This window comes from Helicoverpa armigera, chromosome 22 (genome assembly GCF_030705265.1).
Source record: "Helicoverpa armigera isolate CAAS_96S chromosome 22, ASM3070526v1, whole genome shotgun sequence".
NCBI classification, from domain to species: domain Eukaryota; kingdom Metazoa; phylum Arthropoda; class Insecta; order Lepidoptera; family Noctuidae; genus Helicoverpa; species Helicoverpa armigera.
Genome location: NC_087141.1, coordinates 3,236,690 through 3,257,075, shown reverse-complemented (window position 1 = coordinate 3,257,075; position 20,386 = coordinate 3,236,690). Strand labels below are relative to the sequence as shown.

The 20,386-nt window shown below is 35.3% G+C and overlaps 1 protein-coding gene across 4 annotated transcripts in view; it reads right to left on the bottom strand.

Annotated features, from left to right (window-relative positions):
- Positions 1 to 20,386, bottom strand: part of Flo2 (Flotillin 2) — a 248,356-nt gene that overhangs the window by 2,310 nt on the left and 225,660 nt on the right. For 3 of the 4 annotated variants that reach the window (XM_064040644.1, XM_064040645.1, XM_064040647.1), the window contains 5 exons: positions 3,474 to 3,706; positions 2,181 to 2,300; positions 1,414 to 1,521; positions 1,037 to 1,143; positions 534 to 717 (listed from right to left, as the gene is read on the bottom strand). In XM_064040644.1, coding sequence (XP_063896714.1) covers positions 534 to 717; positions 1,037 to 1,143; positions 1,414 to 1,521; positions 2,181 to 2,300; positions 3,474 to 3,706 — 752 coding nt within the window. Of the gene's footprint in view, positions 1 to 533; positions 718 to 1,036; positions 1,144 to 1,413; positions 1,522 to 2,180; positions 2,301 to 3,473; positions 3,707 to 4,896; positions 5,234 to 20,386 lie in introns of those variants that run through there. The other variant, XM_064040646.1, reaches the window with a different exon arrangement.

Here is a 20,386-nt window from a genome sequence, read left to right as displayed (position 1 = left end):
TTTCTGTAGGCAACTCGCACGAATGATATTGATTGGTGGGCTAACTTATTATATATATTATACTACTAGCTTTTGCCCGCAACTTCGTTCGCGTGGAATAGTGACTTCCGGCAGATTTTTGGTTTGACCAAGAGATGGCGCTATATGTCTGGGATATATATATTTTTTTGTAATAAAAACTATCCTATGTCCTTTCTCAAGTTCCAAACTGTGTCTGTACTAAATTTCACACAAATCGGTTCAGTAGTTTAGGCGTGAAGAAAAGACAGACAGACAGACAGAGTTACTTTCACATTTATAATATTAGTTAGGATTAGGATGGATAACAGAAGGTCCTTGATGCCTTCTGGGTCAGACTTCGCGCATTCTATTCTTTTTTTGGGTCTTAAATCATCCCTTCCGCTGTGGGAGCAGCGTGAGGGAGTGACAATTTCTTACTGACTAAAACCCACAATGTTTCTTCTTAGGCCCTTTATGTACCAGGGCCGCGGTAACTCTTTCGAAAAATCCTGCAGCCCCGGAATCTAACATACCTTAGGCAGAGCCTCCAGCACCAGCGCCATGATGGCAGCGTCGCCATACTGCTTGTAGACCTTCGCCTTGGCCAGCATGCGCTCGGCGTCGGCCTTGCCCACGTCGCCTATAGCCGTCGCCTCGGCCAGACCGAGCACCTTGATGCGTTCCGCGTCGGCCTTCGCGCCTTCTACCGTTTGAGTTCTGGGGCAGAAGAAGAAAATTCATGTTAATTATTTTAGAAGACCAAGAAGTTCATAAGAAACCCTTTCCGTATAAAATGCAAGCAAAGAACGCAGTTTTGGTAAGTAACTTGGCGCGCATGTCTAAGCTGAAATGAAACGTCACACCACCTCATTTTAAATTCATATTGTTAAGTTTGTGTGGCATGCGTAAAAACGGCAGCAGTAAGTAGCGTAATTTCAGCTTGCAAGAGATATGATAGCAATTTATCTAGTTCCGTACAGCATAATTATTGAGGTTAAGAAGAACAAACAGCCGCAATATTAAACAGTTAGATTACCGTTTTCCTTCAGCAATGGCCTGCAGACGGTACGCCTCGGCCTCCGCGGGCAGTCTCACTAGCGCCTTCAGCTCCTCCTCACGACGCAAGATCTCTTGTTGTTCCACCTGACAATCACAAATACGAAACAAAATGAACTTAGGGACTACACAATGATTTCCTAGATTTGATAAAATATTTTTATTCTTCCTTCAAATCGGTAAATAAATCTTAATGGCAAGATTCCACAGGAGCAGGGAGCATAGTGGCAGTATGGGGGTGTACATAAGGGTGTAAATAAAGGAGTTTTGCAAGGACTTCACAAAGGAGTATAGAGGGGAGTAGGTACACAAGGGAGTGCCCACTAGTACGCAATTTGTTATGTAGGTATGTCTTACCTCAATCTGCTTGCGTCTCTCCACCACTTCGATCTGTATCTCTTCGTTACGTATTTTCTGTTTGATTTTAGCCGCTTGCAGCTCGTACGCCAGTGCCGCCTCCGCTTTCTGTAATAGAAAATTTATATACATATATAAATGTCGGGTAGTTATAATGTATTGTTTTTCCGTACTTAAAAGCGAGCTGTTAAAATGATTCGCAATCCTTGCTTCACTGTACAAATTAATATCTGTCGGATATGTGTGATATGTGTTAGCTTCGTCTAAAGCCTACTGCCGAGTTCCTTTAAAGTCCGTTCAACTGTTTGTGCGTGAATAAATAACCAAAATACAATCTAGTAGTAAGTATACTTACAAACTTTTGCCTATGTGTGATGTGATTAGGGTAATTTACATTCAATTAATTAACCTAAAAAACCTACCTACGACCTAAGGATACAGTGAGCTCGTTTTGCGTGAATCGGATTGTCAATAATAATTAACAAAATGTAGGGTAGCTGTTTGTAACTAACATATCAAGACGACCAACACCTTAGTCTGCCCGTGACCATGGATGCTGTAAAGGATCCGAAACGTCGGGATTAAATAATATAATATAACCGCGATAAAATCCGTAAAAGTAGTTTTATTTAAATGTCTAATATTCGCGTAAGTGTCAGAAATCAATATGTTAACCTAAAAAAGTTAACGCCAAATCTATATTCTGTGAAAAATTAAGGTAGATGCTGACTTCACAATAAAGAAAATCACTAAGAAGTATCACCCACCGCAGTGTTAACCTCCTGGTCGAACTGCGCCTTCTGCAGCTTGAACATGCGCGTGTTGTCCTCGATCCGCGTGTCCATGGAGTACTTCACGTCCATCGCGCTCTTCTCGCACTCCGCCTCCTGCGAACGAAGTTATACCTTATTTAGTGTTGCGTAAAAGTCAATTTAGCTTCTCCGGAAAGCTGGATCGATTTTTTTCAATAATAGTATGTATCGCTATCGAGTCGTATACGAGATGTTGATCCAGGATTCGAAATTAAGAGCAGAGCCTGTGTACTTACTGCAATTGCCCTAGCGATTGAAACCTTTGTTTCAAAGATTGAAGTATATATGTACCTACTGCTATGTACAGGAGTAAAAATATTATTTATTTTTTGCCGACTATTACTACTAGTGACTGATTTTGGATTCTGACCGCAAAAGCCAATATCGCGTATCAAAGAGATAAATAAAATTCAAGAATCAAAATTAAATCGTCCCAACAAATATATCTAGAGAGGGAAAAGAGAATCAGATGGCTGGTCACAAAATTAATTGTTTTGTGGTCGTGACGGCTTGTGGACGGTAAATAATTGCCGGCTTCGGCACGCGTGGCTCCGAGCATTCGGTGAATTTGCTCAAATATGGCTCGAATAACCGATATTATGCTCATTAAGAACTTAATGAGCTGAATAATTCACATTAAACGTAATTTTCAGGCTTCATCGTCATTATTAAGTAATTTGGGCTTGTTTTATTTAATTTTTAATTACTGATTAAGTTGTGAGTCTGTGTTTTATGTCAACAATTCGCAGGTACAGTTACAATTATTAATGAAAAAGCAAAAGCTAAATTAATGAGACAAGAGACAAATTGTTACTTTGAATAAATTCGTTGATTTTTGTGTGTATTTGCCTTAGCTTCATATTTGCCTTTCGTACCAAAAATCATCAAAATTCCAAAACAAAGGATGGCTCAAAAATATTCGGGCAGGTTTCAAGTGCGCTCTGAGAGGGTTCTTTGATGCATACATTCGACGAATTTCAATTTGGTAGATTTCACAGGGAGGTACAGGTTCTACCGGCTTTATGAATGCCCAAGAGCCCAGTAGCCCAGGGGAATGAATGTTCGGAGCTAAAGCATTTAAGCCCACGTTCACCGACAGTGTTTTGTTTTACTGTTTAATTTCAAAACTGGACATAAAAATTCATAAGTAAACAGTGGTTTTAAGAAAACTGATGTCCATGTTGTCGGTGAACTTGAACTATAGATTATCAGCTATCTAATTCCCTAATAAACCTTGAACTAACTCACCCTGATCCCAGCATCCCTGTTCGCCTGAGCGACACCAACATCGGCGTCCCTCTTGACGACCGCCGTCTGCGCCTTGCCCAAGCTGGCCAGGTACTGAACATCATCATACACGTCCTTGATGGTGAACGACAGAATCTCGATGCCCATGCGACCGACGTCCGGTGCCGCAACTTCCCGCACAAGGCCCGCGAACTGATCTCTGTCCTTGTACACCTCTTCTACTGTAAGAGTTCCTGGAAGGAGAGGGAGAAAGAGATAATTAAAAAGGTTAGATACTCCTCGTGAAGTACGTATTAAGAAGATTTAACCACGGAGTACGGAAAGATGAGCGGAGGTCAGCTCAGGCGCTTTCTTCCTGGTCAATTATGAATGAACCAACGAGGCGTTCAATGGTTTTTGGTATTACAAAATATGGGCAGGTTCCAGAGAACATTCTTCGTCCCCCGAAAACCCGCATATTGGTGCCCTACTTTCTTTGCAGATTTTCCGTTATTGCGCTTCCGCTAGTCACTTTATTCTCCACAGGTTAAAACTACTGGTAGAATACGTATTAGAAAGACGTGACATCCTGAAAAGACAGTTAAGATAAAGAGACAAAGGGTGAATGCCTAGTGAGGTGTGAACCCCTTGTTAAGGAAAGTGGCGTAGCACCTAATGTTGTCTCAGCGGGAACCTCTCAGGCTAATTAGGAGCGTCTAACCTTCCGCGCGTTGCAACGAAATGTTTTGATGGTACCCAGCTAAAGCGAGACATTATAGGGATACATATGGCCAGTTTCGCTGGTTACTGATAAAGTCTCTGAGCCTATCATTAACTAAGGTATCTGAAAGTTGACTAAAAGTTTTGGTTTCAAAGGTTTCGGAAACCAAGTTCAAGCCGAAATTATAAGCATCCTATATCTAGTAGATAGATAAAACCAACGAAACTGGGGGTAAGTAAATTCTGGATTCACGAAACTGTATGAACAACTGTATCCAAATTGTCGGTTCGAATTAAGTCATTGTCACGATCTATTTGCAGTGCTTATCCGCATAACATTGACATATTTGACGAACCTGCTGATCTACATAGTTATACCTAAGCGTCACTGTCAATACAATAAACAAATGTTTAGATTATAAACATCACTTAAAGTTTGATATATAATGACCAGTGCCAAATTATTAGTCAGTACACGAGAAAAGTATTCAGATAGGTCATGGCGCCCTGCTATACTTTTGAGATTATAGATAGATAGATAGAATTACCCAAAAAGTGGGCATTGAAGAAAATGGTTGGTACCAAATGCATGCTTTACGATTCGTCACGTGCGTTTTTCACAAGGATTTTTTCTGATAACTAAGAAGAGTTCTTTCTAAAAGTGTGAATACGGAAAAACAAAGAATTCTTAGAGTAAGTTCAAGATGTACATAAAACCACTCACTTTTTCACATTCAGACATGTCAGACCGATTGTCAATACGATCGGAAACAGTCCAATACGTAGCATTTCCATACTCAAAGATCTTTAAAACTCCTCCTTATATATTTTTGAACACTCACTCATACACTATTACACATTTTACTACAATAACACTCTCTGGAAGACTAGTAACGATATATTTTTTTCTGATATTTCAATTCCTAATTATTGTCCTTTTAATACTTTTATTATTTCACAAATTAAAAAGTCACGCAACTATGACAAAAGGAGATTTTTAATTGGCAGTGGCTGCAATGAATTCTGTTACTTATATGGTACGAGAATTATTTTTATTGATGAATGAATATGTATCAGTATTTGTATGGCTATGTTCCAACTTGAGATTCTTGGTATTAAATGTGTATCATGATATTATATCTTGGATAGGTACACTTGGTATTTATGACAAAATTATCCAGAAAAATAATTGCATTTGAAATAATTTTATGACACATATTTCAATTAAGGTATTTGTGGAACAAATTGTGGAACAAATTGTTGAACAAACATAAAAAGTTAGTCAAAAACTGGACCAACTTGAAATATAAATACCAAAAAAAAACGTTTAAGATATCGTTACACATAGAAACAAACAAATACCTAAAGTCAAGACGTTTATCTAATAAAAATGTTTATTTTATCGAACTAATTAGTACTGGTTTATCAGTTAATAAGTAGAGGTAATTAACAAATTGAAAATCACTCGTGAATCGTAAAAACGTCGTGTCAAGCACAGATGCGAAAAAATACTGCTGTCTTGCCGTCCGTACAACTTAATATTATGTTCTATTTAAGAAATAAACAAATATAAATCGTATAACAAGGATTTAGAATTCATAATTGCTTGCAAGTCGTGATTGTATCGTTATTTACTTTGCGAATGATATAAATATGATATCAATGATAAGGTTTGCTGTAGATATGTTAGATCTTACGCAAACGAAGAATTTGAGAGAGAGAGAGAGAGAGAGAGAGAGAATCAGTAGAATAAAATGCAAGATTTTAACGCAAGCTTTTAATGCCTGTTGTCCATGTGTAGAAAACGAAATAATTTTGTTATTTAATTAAGGAGTTACATTTTCTTAAATATACCTTATTCAAAAAATGCCATTTTCAAAACTATGTGTAAATAAATCAAAGGAAATAATCAATTTAGTATTGTTTGAATCCAGTTACCGTTAAAAAGAAAAAAAGATTACAAGAAATAAAAAAAGTATTTACACATGTCGTCTAAATATACTCAGCGTGTATTTCTTATCATTACTGCAGTGTGATACGACATTTTTATCGTTCCGCATAAACCGTATCTAATGTGTAGCGATAATGTTTCCCTGGGGGTAATCCTTGAAATGTGTCGTGATAGAGGTCATATGAAGAGGGTGCAAGCGCCGAACAAGGCAGAAACACAATATAAGTATAATATAAAATCATCATCATCCTCCGAGCCTTTTTCCCAACCATGTTGGGGTCGGCTTCCAGTCTAACCGGATTCAGCTGAGTACCAGTGCTTTACAAGAAGCGACTGCCTATCTGACCTCCTCAACCCAGTTACCCGGGCAAGCCGATACCCCTTGGTTAGACTGGTGTCAGACTTACTGGCGTCTGACTACCCGGAACGACTGCCAGGGATGTTCAATGACAGCCGGGACCTACAGTTTAATGTGCCATCCGAAACACAGATAGGTACAATATAAAAATGAATCCCTATTTCCCTCGCTCACCATGGAATTACTCGTAGCCGTTGGAGCGTAAACAACACCCTGCCATGACTTAAGGGCGAGAAATAAAAACAATGATGAAGTACTTTTTGAAAAACCGTTGCCAGATACTTGGGAGTTAGCGTTGGGACGCAACAGCAGTATTTCAAAGCACTGCCACTGAAAGTACCACTTTTGTGACACAGAAAAGTCAAAAGCTTAGAAAAATCGGGCATATTTTTAAGCCTGTGAGTTTTCTGTGTCACAAAAGTGATTAAAAAAAAACAGTATGTCAGTGTCTAACGAACACATAGGTGTCAAACATTCGTTTACCAAATTATGCATTTGTTCTATAAATTCGGATATCTCGATAAAAATACATGTTTAGTAGGTACAGTCAACGTGCATATTGTGCTTGAGCGAGTTCCTTCACCTCTGGGTTTCCATGACTTCTAAGTAGAACTGCATAGGGTAAATCAATAATCAATAGGTAGGCTTATGGTTAACCGGTCTTTGTGGTTTCATACGCTTCGAAAAATAAAAATGACATACAATCTTTGGTAAATAATAATCTATTTATAGAGGAAGTAAGACAAGTTTGTACGATTTTAGGAATTTTATAAGACTATATTTTATCCGAGTACGGGAAGAAGTTACACGTCTCTCACTTCGTATCATCTCTCATTATAATGAATTAAATTAATAAGGACCATATTTGATGCTGATTTAACGAAAACTTAGCAGGAATAGCCAGAGTCACACTAGAATTTATAATAATAGTTGGGATTAACTGTCATGCCTGAGAAAATAAGATTAAAATAATGAATATGTTATGTCTGTGCCTCAGTAGGTAATGCGAAGAGAAATAACTCGAGTTTACTTTTGATTTCAACTCCAGGTAGAACATAAACTTGCCTTTTTATTAAGCTAGACGGATATTTAGATTTTACGATCGACTAATTAATAATTAAGGTCAAATATTTAGTTATAGAGAAGAATCTGTGGGAATAAGAGCCAAATTCATTTGCTATGACATTTTATACCATAACAGGTTTGAACAACTGTATCCTTACGAGTATTATGCATTTTAGCATGGATACAGCTCTAAACTTTATTCTCAACAAAACTAGACTTTATGTTAACTTCCATAAGCATTGAGCACAGAGATAGAATTAAGATTATAAAATGTGGCATTTTATATTAAGAAAAAAAAAACATTTTTGACAAAGAAACCTGTAGTATAAAAAAAACACTGAAACCAATAAAAGAATAGCAGTTTCTATTTCGCCACCGACTTCTAAAACAACCGTCATTTTTGGGAAGTACTTTCAATAGGTAAAGGTGGACGCAAAAAAGAAAGCCATATATAATGCATTTTAGCAACCCTTTTAACTTCAATAGTTTTACTGAAATGCGCTCCAAGAAAAACGGTGAAGTTTGTATTTCTTTCTTTCTACCTCGTTGGAAAGGGAAAATGTTGTGACATCCCGCAGACTCAAGATTAAAAAAGTTTAGATTAACTATGTACCTACCAACTTTTATGTCTTGAGTAGATTCTTTTATATAAACATACCTACTTTAATATGGGAGAGTTTTAATTAATTATTTATAAAAATGCACAAAACCATGACAATCATTTTATATCTTTAGTTTCAAAAGGAAAATTGCATAAGTATGTCTGAAAAATAAATGCTTTGGAGGAAACCAATTGTAATTGGGTTACATGGGGCACTAATGTTTAATACAGATACGGAATAACATGAAAGAACATGAAATTGCAGTTTTTACAACAAATCGTCCCCATAAAGTTTACAACCCAAGTGCCACCTTCCACGTAAAACTCATAATTTTAATTAAGGAAACAAGGATCGTGACAAAACATAAAATTAAGAGTTAATAGCACAAGTTGACTAACTTTCCTTAATTATAATTAGTGAACCAAAACTTGGCAACGATTTTAAGCCGATTTATGTTCTGCACACACAACAGTTTGTGCAATAGCCTGATGAATTTAGATAATTATGATCACCATTTTGCCATTTTCCGGAAGCAGAGCTTCTACGCAGTTCACGAAAATTAAACGGAACTTCTTTTTAGAGCAAAGTTTTTTTCCAGATTTTATATAATTGATATATTTTTTTTAATTCAACGATTCATCTATTGTGGTTAAGTAGGTTTGCGAGGTACGGTGTAGATAGAGAAACCGCGGCGGACATTGCTGAGTAAACTATTTGAGCCAGTTATCGGATTTTCGTTAGTCAACCACAGTTACAAAATTCGATTGTTAGCCCTTCCTAAACGAATTTGTTACGAACTGAACTTATTTGAATATGCTGTCTATCACGAAAATAAAGTCCTAAAATAAAGGCCTGTTTACATTCATCGTCAAAAATTGTAAAATGGATTGAATCGAATCGCATGACGAGTTTCATCCATATTATCCTTTTCTTAAATTATTTATTAGTATGACTCTGATTTTGTCCAATAATTAATTTTTAAAAGGAGTTTGTTCCTCAAGTGCCTAACTACTCGACAAAAATGCACCATTAGCAACAGTCATATAGATGATCAAAGGTATATTAGAAATAAATGGGCCATCAGAGTACTCCGTGTTCCAAATGCATTTGCTCTTGACAGACATTAGGTTAATTTCCTCAAGTGGCCATAGAGCACAGATTTATCATCGTTCCAGATTTAAATACCTTGACATATTTGTTTGGAATTGCCATGACAACGCAGTTAGGAAGTGGGCATATGACAAAGACATTGCATAAAGGAATGGTTTTTCTACTATATTAGTAGTATGACTTTTCTTGCTCAGTAAGATTAAGCAGAACATGAAATTATTTCACATACGTAATTAGATTTCAGTGGCTGAAATAATCCGGTTGGCTAGTCGCACGAACTTTTACCACAAAGGTTTCATTCTGATTATGTTGTAAGCCAAGGAATAAAAGTCATGTTTTTATTCTAGAACTACAATTGTAAATACATAGTATGGTTTATGCATTCTGCAGGACCGACTGACCAAGATATATTTAAAATTCAATTTAACACAAGTTAGTCGCAGTTTATTTTTTATAACGTAGTCCAAAGCTGATGTAATGTTTATTTTGCGAATTGTCTTTGTGTGTTGAAGACGTAGTGAGTAGATAGAAGGGCCTTCGAACTATTTTAAGTTTACGCTTGATTGTTCCGGAATTTATTAACGTCCATTTATAGAAGCTTACCTATGTTAATTTATTTTGTTTGTGATTAAACGTTTTGTTTGGCTTGAGTACCTAAATATTTTAAGCTCTGACGTATTTTTAGGGAAGGTTCATACATGATGGAACCTACGTCGAGCATATCGTAAATGTGTTCGTCTGTTTTAGCGTTACCTTCCCTTAAACTGTCATATTTTATTAGTAGGATATTTATAATTGACATAGGAATGCAGTTTTTCCGTTCTGCCAAATCTCGAATTTCTCGAGTTTAATGCACACTGTACTACTTAGTCTATGAGAGTTTTAGGATAGGTACTGAAGGCTTACCCAAAATATTAATCGTAATCAGAGAAAACCAGACAAGTAATTCCACAGTCCCAAATTGCGTTTTGATGTTTACAAGAAACAAGACACAGGTGTAAATGGGTTCTCCCAATTCCCCTAATATTCGGCCACTTACGTAATAATATTACGTACTCTCGAGATGTTTCTCCTAAAATTTATTATCTACTTAGATTTCATTCGCAGTAAATTGTGCCTATGTGAGATAGGTTGACGTTATATTCCTTTCTATAATGTTTTACGGCCTGAATTTTGTTTCTTTTGTAATAAATCTAGAGTAGTACCCTCTAGATTGCCTGTGCTAATTTATTTTGTTGTCTTATTTAGAAATAAAGAAGCGGCCGGGGTTATACAATTTATTAATGCGTGTGTATGGTAATGTGCGTGTAATCTTTGACTATGTTTTGTTCAGAGAGAAATGGCGGATACAAACTTTTAAGTCACGGAAGTTGTAACAAAAATATGTATTACTGGCCCTTACTCATTATCCTTCAGTTTATGAGTAATGTTACATGATCTTCTTTGATCTGCATTCGCTGTCAGTTTTTATTTAATTCAAACTTCGAATTTCGGTCACTAAGGCCCGGTTATTCGTACGTTACGGTAAAGTTAAAGTTAAAGTTAAAATTTTACCGCTGTCAATTTTGACCACGGTTAATTTGACATTTTTACTATGAAATTGTAACGTTCAACAACGCTTTTTGAATGTAAACCCTGTTAATTTTACTGTAACTAGAATTTAACCCTAACCTTGACGTAACCGAGCTTCAAACAACCGGGCCTAAGCTATAGCAACTTATGTTGTTAACAAAGATTCCACGTGACTATTGTCCTTCAAATCTTCTTAACGAAGCAGGTACCTATTGCTAATTTAAACAATAGCGCATATAGCGTGTTGCTGATCATCGGTCGACCATAGAGCATACCATAAAGGTTACAAACCTTTGGAATACAAATGAGTTTTTAATTGAAGTTTAATGTTGTTGCAAAAAGTGCGCCGTAAACTGTGCCGATTTGATCTTGTTTGCAAGTTAAAGAATAAGGTGTTACACTTAATTACATTTCTTTAATATACTTTTGTTATCAGGTAAACTTCTTACTTTACAGAACTTAATAGCATTGTTCTTGTAAAATAACTCTGCCTTCACGAAGTTGCGACTAGAAGGTAAATAAACAATAGAAATAATTGTTTTTTGTTTCTTTTTAGCGTATAACAGTTTTATTTACGTTACGTTGTTTATGTTTTGTTTTTGTAATTAAATTACTCATCACCAATAGTTTTAAGTCGACTTGAATTCAGCGTTTGAAAATATTCGAAATTGTGTCTTGTTGAAAGAAAAATTGCGGCATGTAGCTAGTACTTACGTACTTATGAGATGAAATCCTGATGGATATTTATGACTGACGAGCGAACACGAGATGAATGGATCCTGTGAAGGACGTGAGATTGATATATGCCAAGAAACCTATTTGTTGAAGATATCCTCAAAATAATACTTAAGAATATGAATGAAGGACTCAAAGTTAAAAATCATATTTAAAGTGATTTTGATAACTTATTTTAAAATGTTCGTCGTATCGATTAGATCTTTGATTAAAATAAATATGTAATAAGTTATGAGAAAAGGCATCACATTGGAAAAGCGTATATTTTTTGGTAACCCATAAATTACGTTACTACGCACAAAAGTCTATCAAGAGTATTTAGACGAGTAGACGATTATTTAGGTACTATTATACTATATTAGTATACCTCTATCGTTAAAATAACCTTGAACTTTAATCACCTACACTTATTTGGAGAACAATGAACCATTATAATCTATAGTCCCAATTTATATTTAGAGCAATATTTTTGCAATGCGGAAGTCACAAATAGGATAAGTACAAGTATACTCTTATGCTCATATTAGTGAGACCTTGACACGTGTCTATGAGTCTCAAGTACTCGCGTGTTCGACACACTAGGCTTACGCCACGCTACGCCAAAATGACTCATATGTCTTAAATAAAATCGTTTCATTGATCGTAAATTCTAAAATAGATTCTCTGTTATGAAATTGGGAACGTTTTTTACTACTTGTTTATTACTACGGTTATAGTAAAATTTGAGGATTTAATTGGTAGTTGACGGGCTTTTGCTCATCATCATCTGCCTAGTTTTTTCTCAACTATGTTGGGGTCGGTTTTCAATCTAACGGATACAGCTGAGTACCAGTGTTTTACAAGGAGTGACTGCCTATGTGACCTCCTCAACCACCAGTTATTTTTGCTGTATTTTTTTAAAATTTATTATTTTAAGCGCACGAAAGAGAGTCTGCTAATCTTTTATGTCAAGGGAGATAATTATAAACATACTTGCCTTATGATACGCGTCGTGTTGGGCAAGGCAATATAAAGCCTTCTTAATTAGACCCTTGGCCTAACCGCCTGGCGAAAGCCTCTTAAGGTATTTATCAAGTCTCTCAAGTATTAGGCCGGCTTGGACGGCAAATAACTTGCAGACAAAATATCCTCTAGTTAATTAAAGCAACATAGTCCAATAAACATTGCATAGTAAATATTGGTCAATAAATAAAGGTCTTTTTATGGACCACTGTTTCTACCTTAACGTTTAGGTTTATTTTTGAGTTTGAGGTCTTAGGATTGGCTTTAGGATTAAGCAGAATCATTTGATTGGATTTTCCTAGCCTTTGGCTGTTGATAATATTAATAAAAATTGTCGATTTCGTACTCTTTTGATTTTCGCCTATTTGACTGTTATAGTCAGGAGTTACTTACGTCAATGACATAACGTTAGCTAAGTATGTGTTTCCTAAGAGCCATTACCACCCACTAGTGTGTCAAATGTCATGAATCAGTTAATTTACATTTACTACGACGAAGTTAAATACATAATTGTACTGGATACTACAATTTTATGATTTATTATAAGACATATTAGGAAAATAAAGCTTTTAGAGGCTTAACGATTCATTCATTTTTAACACGCTTATATTAGTTTCACTTGTAACTACATAAATATGTATGTAAGAAAATCTTGGAATATTAATTTGACCTATTTCCCGGTCTTAGATTAAGATGAAATTTTCTCTCTTTTCTTTTGCTCTGAGTTCTGATGGCAATACACGAATTTTTTTTTAGTTTTTTAAACATTTTTTTTAAATCTTAAATGAATTATGTAAACAATATAATTTCAGTGTGAAATTAATATATTTACTTTTTAATTAAACAGAAAAGCCTTTGGTTCTTACTAGTCTTTAACCGTCTAAACTCTTTACAACTAATTTATTTCAGTCTTTAACAAACGCAATTTCTACAACAGACCTGAAAAGGATTACTTTTTACATTAGCGAGGAAATGTTTTTCACAGTGATTTATTAACCACTTTCAGAAATTAATCAACTTGGTACATCTCAAGCTATCCTTAGGAAAGGATGGAAAGGCTCAAGCTAACCTTAGGAATGGTTACCGCAGCGTCTAGATTATTTGTTCTTGGACTACAAGTACGATGTTGGTTTACGGGCTCTCCCAATATTCGATCGATCTGTGTGTTTTGCTTACTAGAGATAGAAGTTTGACATTTGCTCTATAAATCAAAGTCAGAAGCCTATGTCTGGTAATTAAAACAACATATAGATAGAATATTGAAAACGACAACAGAGAGAATGAATACTGAGAATGGCCGTTAGTTTACCTATATACAGGCTATACCACAAATCGTTTACATATTTTTTGTATGGCCTGCATACATAGCTGCTCACTACACATATTTCGTAGTATAGTCTGTCAAGTTTTTATCTGATTGTCTATTTTTTGCTTGTTATGTGATTGTCAAAGACACGTTCAGCTAAGGTCAATGCACTCACAGTTCAGGACTATTTGCATCCACATCTATATTGCATTTTGATTTTAGAACACTTATTCCCGCGGTTTTACCATAGAGAATTATTATCCCGAATAATTATTGCACATCTAAAGACATCGCGAAGAAGGTGATGAGTATGAACGTGGACGGATATAGTGCAACAGGAAGACCGAAGAAACGATGGATGGATTGTGTGAAAATAGATATGGTAAGAAAGAATATTGCTTGTGAGATGACGGCAGATAGAAGAGAATGGATGAACAAAATATGCTGCGCCGACCCCAAATAAAATTAGGATAGAGGCAGGAGGATGATGATGATGATAAACTAAAGACTTCACAGTTCAGCTGTTTACCGAATGAACAGTCAAACTTTACCATTCACAATATTAGTATGGATTTGTATTGCGTCTTAAGGTCTGAATACTTAAATATTTATGAATGTGTTTCATTGAATATATTCAAAGATCGCCACGTGCCGCTTATACTTTTATGAATGCAGTTTATTGTGATTTTAGATTCAACCTGTGTGTGTTGTTTTTTGTTACAGAAACCGATGATGTCAATAAGAGATAAGATATGCAGTTTAATATTTCATGAAACGAAAACTATCAATATGACTTTTTTTTTCAGTTATGGAACTATTTTGTTAGACAGAAAGAAATAAAATACGTTAAGTTGCGAGAAAAAAATCGAAGAATAAACAATGATAAATAATTATTCCAGTAAACCACTGAATGAACTAAGTTATTTTTTTTTATAATTCACCATAGAATATCATAGAGTACATGTGATAGAATTTAATCTGATTAAGTACGACACACCCGATTATAGCCTATACCTATTTCTAATAGAAAAAATGAGCGGAAGGGTTATGATTTGACAAGTAACTTTATTTTGTGAAGAACTGTACTGCGCTAGAAGGTTTATGTTTTCTTGTTTCACTTTTCTAACAGCTGTCTTTGAAGACTCTATTTTCTATTTGCAATCAAAGCGCTTGTCAGATGTTTCCCGCATCCCGTGTAACATGTTCCAATTAGAACCCTGTCGATATCTTCCAACGCTGATTGCGGCTTTGGAACATCCAAGAAAATCTTTCTCCTTTTCGTAATTAATGTGAAATTAATTTACTTTCTTTGGAAATTGAGAAAGACGATTATTTTCCTACCGCGTTTTATTAAGCTCTAGATATCAATTATCAAGGGTTAGAAAGAAATATGTTAGGTGCTTGATGTATTGAAGCATATAAATAATTAATTTCTTAAGACGACTCCGACAAAAAACTCTCTAGTAACTTTAAAAATCTTTAAGTTCTTAACTGTTTTTCACGTCATAAAAAAATGTCACTGAAAACACACTGAATACAACCCAATTAATAAAATGAGCACCACTAATAATGTGTCACTAACACAATAAGCTCACACTTCAACAACTCCCGTATGCAATAAACAACAGAATTTTCACACCTCCACAATATAATATTAAAATTACATAATACTTGATGTAATTACACTATCGCACTACACATCTGGCGATTTTCCCAGGAAAATAAAAGCATAGGTAACACATTTTTTCACACTCTATTACTGACAGGCTTTTCTCTATAATTACAGAAAAAAGTTGATGACAATTATGCCACACATTAATTAGTAGAAACTTGAAAATATATTTATGCCTCAATTGTATTACGCGCACGAAGTATTGTTTCAGAAATACTCATTAATAAGAATTAAGTAATGAGGTAAAATGTTAAACCATTGACAATGATTACTAAATTGTGTCATTTAAAAGATGTAAACAATAAACGCTTTTGTATTTTCCTAATCAATAAAGTTTTCCCTACTGAAAGTATTTGTATTTTCATGATACATATCCTCGGTATATATATATTTTTCATAAAATAGGTACTTGTCGAAAACCTATTTAAAAATTATATGTCTTCAAACAAAGCCATACCCATACAAAGTGCATAAAGCTTAGAATATATCAACAAACATAGATACAACTACGCATTACACCCCCGATGACCTGCTTCGCCTATATCTACATCGCATTAAAATTACACGCAAAACCAGCCTTTGTTCTATTCTAATGAAGGTCCCAATTAGTATGACAAATGTTTTGTGATACGATTGTTTAATACACGAACTGTTCGCTTTGCGAAGGCAGTGTCACGTGGGCCAGCGTGACCCGCCGCTCGCGACGGCCGCGGCGGGACTGACACTGAGGATCTGTATTCAGAACCTCCGATCCTCTGGAGTGTCGTCTGCTCACAATCCTCTCATTAATATTCGAAGAAACCTTCTGTGACAATGCTGATACCAAAATGTGGCTGTATGCATACATTTTAGAAGTAAATAGATACATTTATTGTTAGTAATAGTCATATAGACTAACGACCGTTTTCAATATTCTATCTAGAGATAGAATTTTGTCATTAGCCTCATGCAAGTAATATCAATCTTATCTGTAGTGAAACAATAGATAGATAATAATATTGGGAACAGCCGTAAACAAAACCTTATTTATTACCGGGAATACAATGTACGTGCGAAGACAAATCACGATGAATGGAATGAAAACATTTCTTTCTATTCAGCTAAAATTGCAGACTGCATTCTGAAGTTATTCGATGTATTTTTCAATGAAAGAACATCACTAACTTGTCTGTTATTAAAGGGAATAAAAATAAGCGTACCTAAATATTAATAATCATATACGAAAAAAAACCTTCCTAAATCAATTACATACAGTTCGATATCTATTCAATTTACGAACAAATTGCTACCCGATTTTCCGAACGAGTCTCAATAAAAAATCTACCAAATAGGTAGGATATTACATTTGGGCCAGGTGTGAGTAACATGTTAGGTACTTATGTGAACAAGACCAATAATTCCGTGGGTTTACTGATGAGCCCGGAAATTAATATCGATGATACGATACCAACCAATATCGGATTATATTGGAGATTGTTAACGTGGCCCACTTTAGCTCTGGGCATGAATTACATTAATACGTAGAGGAACTGCAGCATATTTGGAATACTGCAGGTAACTTGGAATACTTCGATATCTAAATATATATAAACGCCATCTGAGTTTTTATGCCGTAAACATAACGTCAAACGATAAACAAAGCCATACAGCATTAAAAACAGGACTCCATCTTGACATTTCGGCTACCAGCCCCCAGCGAACGAAACGCCTGATTTGAAAACTTTTTCGGTAAGAATGCAATCAGTGGTAATCATTTGCTGTAACACTCTAAATCTTTATTGTAATTATTTCAATTGCGGAGTGACCTTGTTAGTTTAAGATATTACTATGATTTTGTGAATATTTCTAGAATAAAAAATTTGACATGTAATTTTAAGTTAGGTTGGTGTGTTGTTAATTTGGAATACCGTGTTTTTTTTGCTTTTCAGTTTTTTTGGGAGTCGGTTTTATTTATTTGTAAGTTTCTTTTTTTGTAAAGAGCCAATGACTATAAAAATATTAGAATTCTATTAGTTTCTAAGAAAAAGTGTTAGCAATTTTCAAAGAAGAAAAAAATGAATATAATTTGGAATACTATATTCCAAATTATCTGCACCCTAAGTCAAATCACGTTTTTGGAGTATTTTTAGTTTAATAGGCATTTTGATAATATATCTGGTATTTTTTATATTTGATTGTTCTCATTATTAAAGTTTAATATTTTGACAATAATTTAATGTATTTTTTATTGAGCTATCCCGTTTCTCCTTCAATTTATTTTCAAAAAACAAACTGGTATTCCAAATATGCTTCACTTCCTCTACTTTAATGTAATGCCAACATTACACTATCAATACTTTACATTATCAATATTTACTATGGCTTAACCAATTTTCCTGGTTAGGTATATTTTGTGAAATATTGTCGATTAAGTTTGCCAATTGCCAATTGGGATTAAGATATCTACTTACTTAATTCTTTATCCTACAAAGTTATAATAAAAGGGACTTTAATAAGTAAGGTAGCTTCTGCCTGTGAATTCTTCCATTCAGCAAGAATTTCTCTGAAAATCCGATTGGTTTAGAGAAAATAGCTTGAGAATCAATTCGAACTTAAAGAGGAGAGCGAAAAATACTAGTGAAGAAAAGGTATTGTGAATTTCTTCGAAAACATTCAATATTTTTTTTTTCATTTATTTATTTTCTAACATATGATTTACATTTTTAAATATTAAATATAAAAATAAAAAACATTTAAAAATATAAAAAATAGGTTGCCACCGATATCGGGCACAGGGTCCAAGGTACCGGTGGTTAGGGTCCCAGAGACAGAAACCTCCTCACAATACGTGCCGTATCAAGGAGTACTGCCTTCTGAATCAGTCCCTTGATCCAGCCGCCCAACGAGAGCCTCCTGAGGTGTTCGTCGAGGCTCTTGGCTATTAAACCATTGGCCGTAACGACAATCGGCACAACAACAGCCGTGTCGACACTCCACATGGCGACAACCTCGTGCGCTAAGTCGAGATACTTTATTTGTTTCTCTTTCTCAGCTTTCACAAGGTTCTCGTCATGCGGAACGGTGACATCGACTATCATCGCGCGGCGCGCTAATCGATCTATCACCACAATATCAGGCTTATTGGCTACAATAGTCCTGTCAGTGATGATAGATCGATCCCAGTACAACGTGATATGGTCCTTTTCGAGAACTGGGTCGGGCGCATACCTGTAGTACGGTACCTCAAGGTCTACAAGGTTGTATTGCAGAGCAAGCTGCTGGTGGATAATCTTGGCCACTTGGTTATGTCTGTGCAAATATTCACCATTAGCCAAACGAGAACAACCAGATATAATATGTCTGATAGACTCACCCGGATGGTGACATGCCCGACATATGTCAACCGTCCCGTCTTTCACGATATATCTCCGGTAGTTATTCGTAAGGATAACTTCGTCCATAATTGCACATACAAACCCTTCGGTTTCTCCAAACAAGTCACCGAAGCGTAGCCAAGATACGGACGCATTGAAGTCTACATCGGGGCCATGAAGAGCCCCGAAGAAGCGTCCGTGTAGCTGTTTGCTCTGCCATACTTCCTTGCGATCATGGGTAGTTAGTACCACAGGTCTGCGCCAGTTCTCATTTGCAGTGAGGTTAGTTCCTCCCTCTGTGGACCCGTAGTATGCGCGCATGACGTTCTCATTCATTTTCTGAGTCCATCTCATGCGCTGCACACAACCACCACAATATAATATTATGGCTTCCCAAATTGTGACGCTATATAAAAAACTAAAAAGGTTTTCAACCTGTGACACAAAAGTGCCAACAAAAAAGTTTTATTGCGATCTCTTTTATTTTAGAATCTGGCCATTTTAATCGAAAAAAATATTTAAGGCCATAAAAGATATTAAAAATATTTTATTTTATTTCTTCCTTTGTGGCATCTACGTCATTTTTTTTTCGTCGAATTCAGCCAGTAATCTTAATAAGAATTTTGGGTCTTTCGTAATGACATCAGTATTTTTTAATAAAAAAGTATAGGTTTGATTAAAATATGAGACGAAATAAAGATAAAAAACAATAGTTCATAACAAAGGTTTCCAGAACTTTCGCTACATTTAGAACAGAAGTTATCCTGCACAGAAACTAATCTAGCTTTTATTCTGAAACAATGCGAACAAGTCAAACAATGTATTTCAAGTCTGGACTTCTAGTTAACTCACGAAGCTTTACTATGTCCTTTGTGTGAATTGAAAGGGATTTTCATAAATTCAACTGACTTTATTTTTCAAAGCGAAAATATGCTGCTGGATTTTAAAACAGATTAAGCGGAATCTCATTGACAAATACGAAAGGAGGTTGGAGTTTCCATAGACAAGTTGTTGATTAGCGGTTGAATAATGGACCCGCCTTGGGATCTAATTAAAATCAATTTAGCCGCAATCTCTGCCCGTTTCAGAGCCATCTGTGTTATTATAATCTAGATTAATCTAGGTCACCGTAAAGCCTATTGTTGTGTAATATGAATTAGTTTTTACTGAGCTTTCGAACTATTGTTACTTGACATTATTAATTACCTTTCCTGAGAATTAAACAAAAGATATCATGATGATGTACATAAATAGAAGTACAATGCAAATATACCTATGAACAGTTTAAAATTTATATTCGGTTTCATCAATATTTTTCTTTTTGAACAATTTGAGTACCTGACATCCAAATATAAGAAAAAAATTACAATGCTATGCTTGCTATCTTCAATGTACGTTTACCTACTACATTAATACATTATTTAAGCACACAGCTACACCTTTTTCATAATATAGGTCAGCAGGACACAATCAAAATCAACAAAAGCT